Here is a 3,511-nt window from a genome sequence, read left to right on the forward strand (position 1 = left end):
ACCAGAGTCCTAATGCACCAAATAAAAAAACAGCAAAATAATTTCGTTAGTGCGAAATGTAGTCCTCTTCCAACGAGCATAAATCTGAATTTGTTTGGTCGATAATTTAGAAATCTATCAGTACAGCCATCTGTACGAAAAATAATGGATTTCTTTTTCCCCAACCTAATATTATACCGCATTTCTTAAAAATTAGAACTAACTGAAAACTATATTTATCTAATTTTTAAATCATTACCTAAATAAATTTTACAAAAAAGTCTTTATTAAATGTATTTTTTTATTTTCCAGTTGAATTTCAGTGTGTCCAGCTGCATGGAGCAACCTAATAAACCGAAAAAAATCAAAACAGCAAAAAATTACTAATAATAACAACAACAAATGGCAATGAATTTCAGCCTATGGAATTGTTTAGTTTAGTAAAAGTGAATAATAATCAAAATATAAGTGAACGAAAACAACAACAAAAAACAACTAAAAGAAAATGTAAACAAATTTCCACTTAAAAAGAATAGCCCATTAAATGTTTAAGTGAAAAAATCCACCAACAAAATTCTCAAATAAAAAAAAAAAAAAAAATTAAGAAAACACACACACCCAACTATTGTAATATAAATAAATTGAAATGTTTAAAAATAGTGTTAATTGCAAAAAAACAAATGTGTAATTTTAAACAACAATTATAAATAAACAGAATCCAAACGCTTTATCGATAAGGAAGAAAAAAATAATATAAAAAAACAAACAACCAAAAAAATTAAAAACCAATTTATATCTAAAATTGAAAAAAAAATGAATGCGAAAAACAAGCCACGAGTTGAAATGTTGAACAACAACTCCGTTGGTGGGACCAACTAAATGTAGTGTAAACATAACAAAAAATTCAAAATTATGAAATTTGGCACATAATTGAAATAAAACAAAAGTTGAAAACAAACGAAAATTGAAATTAAATTCAAATTAAAAAAAAAAAAAAAAACAACAAACACCAAATTCACCAACAGCTTCCAAAACAATTTACTTGCATTCGCCATGGATTACAATACCGAATTGGATCAGAGCATTAATACGGGCAACATCAGCACCGATGATTTTTTGGCCATATTTACATCTTCCACAGCGGCCACAACAGCAATAACAAATGAGGCCGGTGGTGGCCCTGGTGGTGGTGGCGGCCTCAAGGGCGGTGGAGTTCTAAATCATACAGCAACTATGAATCCGCCCCTCGTTACCATCGATGGCCAATACACTGTCACCAGTTTAATTGACACCGTGTTTGGGCCCACCGCTCCCAACCCCACAGCAGATCTTAACGACACACTCTTCCTGCTCTCCTCCAGTTTCTATAATACCTCGGCTGCATCGGCGGCAGCAGCCGCATCTCCTACCATAAATCTTACCTCCTCCACCACCACCCAATTCGGCAACTATTTCAATCAGACATTTGGTGGCAATCTTACGAGCAATATCACCGAAGTCCACTGGGACGGACGTTATCCCAGCGGCTATACCCTAACACACATTGTGATAGCATCGATTATCGTCACCATACTCATGATCATTATAATTGTGGGCAACATGCTGGTCATTATTGCCATCGCCACAGAGAAATCATTGAAGAACATCCAGAATTGGTTTATTGCCTCGCTGGCGGTGGCCGATTTCTTTTTGGGCCTCATCATTATGCCCTTTTCGCTAGCCAACGAATTGATGGGTTATTGGATATTCGGGTCGTGGTGGTGTGACATCCACTCGGCCATGGATGTGTTGTTGTGCACCTCGTCCATAATGAATTTGTGTCTGATATCGCTGGATCGCTATTGGAGCATAACGAAGGCGGTGGATTATTTAAAATCACGTACACCGGCACGTGCAGCTTTAATGATTGCAGCCGTTTGGATAATGTCGGCGCTGATATGCATACCACCGCTGTTGGGTTGGAAGGTGAAAATGCCTGAAGGTCCTTTGCCAAAGTGTGCGGTAAGTCGATTGTGATTTTATTGTGTTTGTTACTGTATTGTAGCCTGTAGTTAGGTGGATGGGTACTTCTAATGAGGTTATAAAGTATTTGTTTTTGGATTTACGTTTTCGGGAAATTCGTGAGGAAAATTAAATTGTTGTAAATTATGAGATTGTCTTTGTAATATTTGCTTTATCTGTTAATAAGTTAATTATGAATGTTCATCGATTTGAAAATTATGATATTTGATATAATGAAGGGAAAATTTAAAACAAGTTATTTAATAGCATGTGTATGATTGGAATTACCTCCTTGTAACGATGTCATAAGAAGAGTTTCTCTCAAAATCATCTTCGATTGTATTCGAAGAAAATTAAATGAAGATATGGGAAGCCGGGGTGAACTTAATAGAAGCAGCGAGAAAAAAGGAAACTGGTGTAGTTATCTGGAGACATCCTCTCATCATTATTTTAAGCAACAAATCTCATTTTTTTATAACTATCGGGGTATTCCGAAAAATATGATAGAGGGGCTAAATATAGAAGTCACGTGTATCATGGCAATATTTCCATGCCATTTCAAAATATTCGGATTAAGATTTCTTGAAATCCTTTCACAAAATAAGTATGAGCAATAGTTTTGTCCTCAGTCGATTCTGTGAAGGTGTCTTTTCAGTCCTTTAAGCCAGAAATGATTGAGAACTCATTTAAAACGGGATTATAGCAAGTCAGAATATTCTACATAAATGTTCGTTCTAAAGTTTTACTATAAGTTTCAAAATAGAATAGACCAAAACTAAAAAAATCTTCAAAGTATGAGACCTCATTTTAGGGTTAAAACCGATCTTATTCTGAGTTTGTATCAATATGTCGTTTTAGAAGGATGATAAAAGGATACAAATGTTTTCCATCATATTTTAGTATAAGTCACTGAACAAGAGAAATCGGTATATATAATATATATTCCGCATATGTGACGCCAATTTAGGACAAAAATTTCAAAAAATATTAGCAATTTTTTTCATAGAAATTTCATAGAAAATTTAGATTTGTCTTTCCCTTTGCAACACCTCGAAATTGTCATCGGAGATACCATGAAGTATATATTTTCTTGATGGTAATGAGTCTATTAGCCATGCCCATTGATAAATTATTATCGAGCTCCCAATATTTAAGATAGATCTTTCAAAAATTGTACTGTCTATCCCCGTTTTGGTAAAGTCATGACACTTGACACTTATTGGGTAGCAGCTCTTTCTACCAAAAAATGATGATTTCTAGGCGCGTCAGTATTGTGCGCAGCTCTTCCAACTTGAAAGACCATGTACCGAGATGTTGTCTTCGACTTAATCTTTCCATCGAACTTCTACGTGAGTCATCTGTTGGCTCGCTTTTATATACCTTTTGTGCTTGGGCATCCTCATCCATTATCAGGACATGACCTAGCCAACGTAGTGGCTGCAGCTCGATCCTTCTGACTATGTCGATGACCGACAATATATGATGCAGCTCATGGTTCATTCAACGACGATATTCATCGTCAACGCAGATC

The 3,511-nt window shown here is 35.3% G+C and overlaps 1 protein-coding gene across 1 annotated transcript; it reads left to right on the top strand.

Annotated features, from left to right (window-relative positions):
- The first annotated feature begins 1,032 nt into the window (after window positions 1-1,032).
- LOC133321845 (alpha-2A adrenergic receptor-like) lies at window positions 1,033-2,113 on the top strand. The gene is made up of 2 exons (XM_061530916.1): window positions 1,033-1,980; window positions 2,024-2,113. The coding sequence occupies exons 1-2, from the start codon at window positions 1,033-1,035 to the stop codon at window positions 2,111-2,113; spliced, it is 1,038 nt and encodes a 345-aa protein (XP_061386900.1).
- The last annotated feature ends 1,398 nt before the right edge of the window (window positions 2,114-3,511 follow it).

This window comes from Musca vetustissima, unplaced genomic scaffold (genome assembly GCF_032173495.1).
Source record: "Musca vetustissima isolate MV318-11 ecotype Yass unplaced genomic scaffold, APGP_CSIRO_Mvet_v1 utg178025, whole genome shotgun sequence".
NCBI classification, from domain to species: Eukaryota; Metazoa; Arthropoda; class Insecta; order Diptera; family Muscidae; genus Musca; species Musca vetustissima.

Bases quoted from the DNA above. Each gene is read 5' to 3' on its own strand.
- LOC133321845 (XM_061530916.1), top strand. From the start codon at position 1,033: ATGGATTACAATACCGAATTGGATCAGAGCATTAATACGGGCAACATC. The intron at 1,981-2,023 runs GTAAGTCGATTG...ACTGTATTGTAG, and splicing joins GTCCTTTGCCAAAGTGTGCG to CCTGTAGTTAGGTGGATGGG.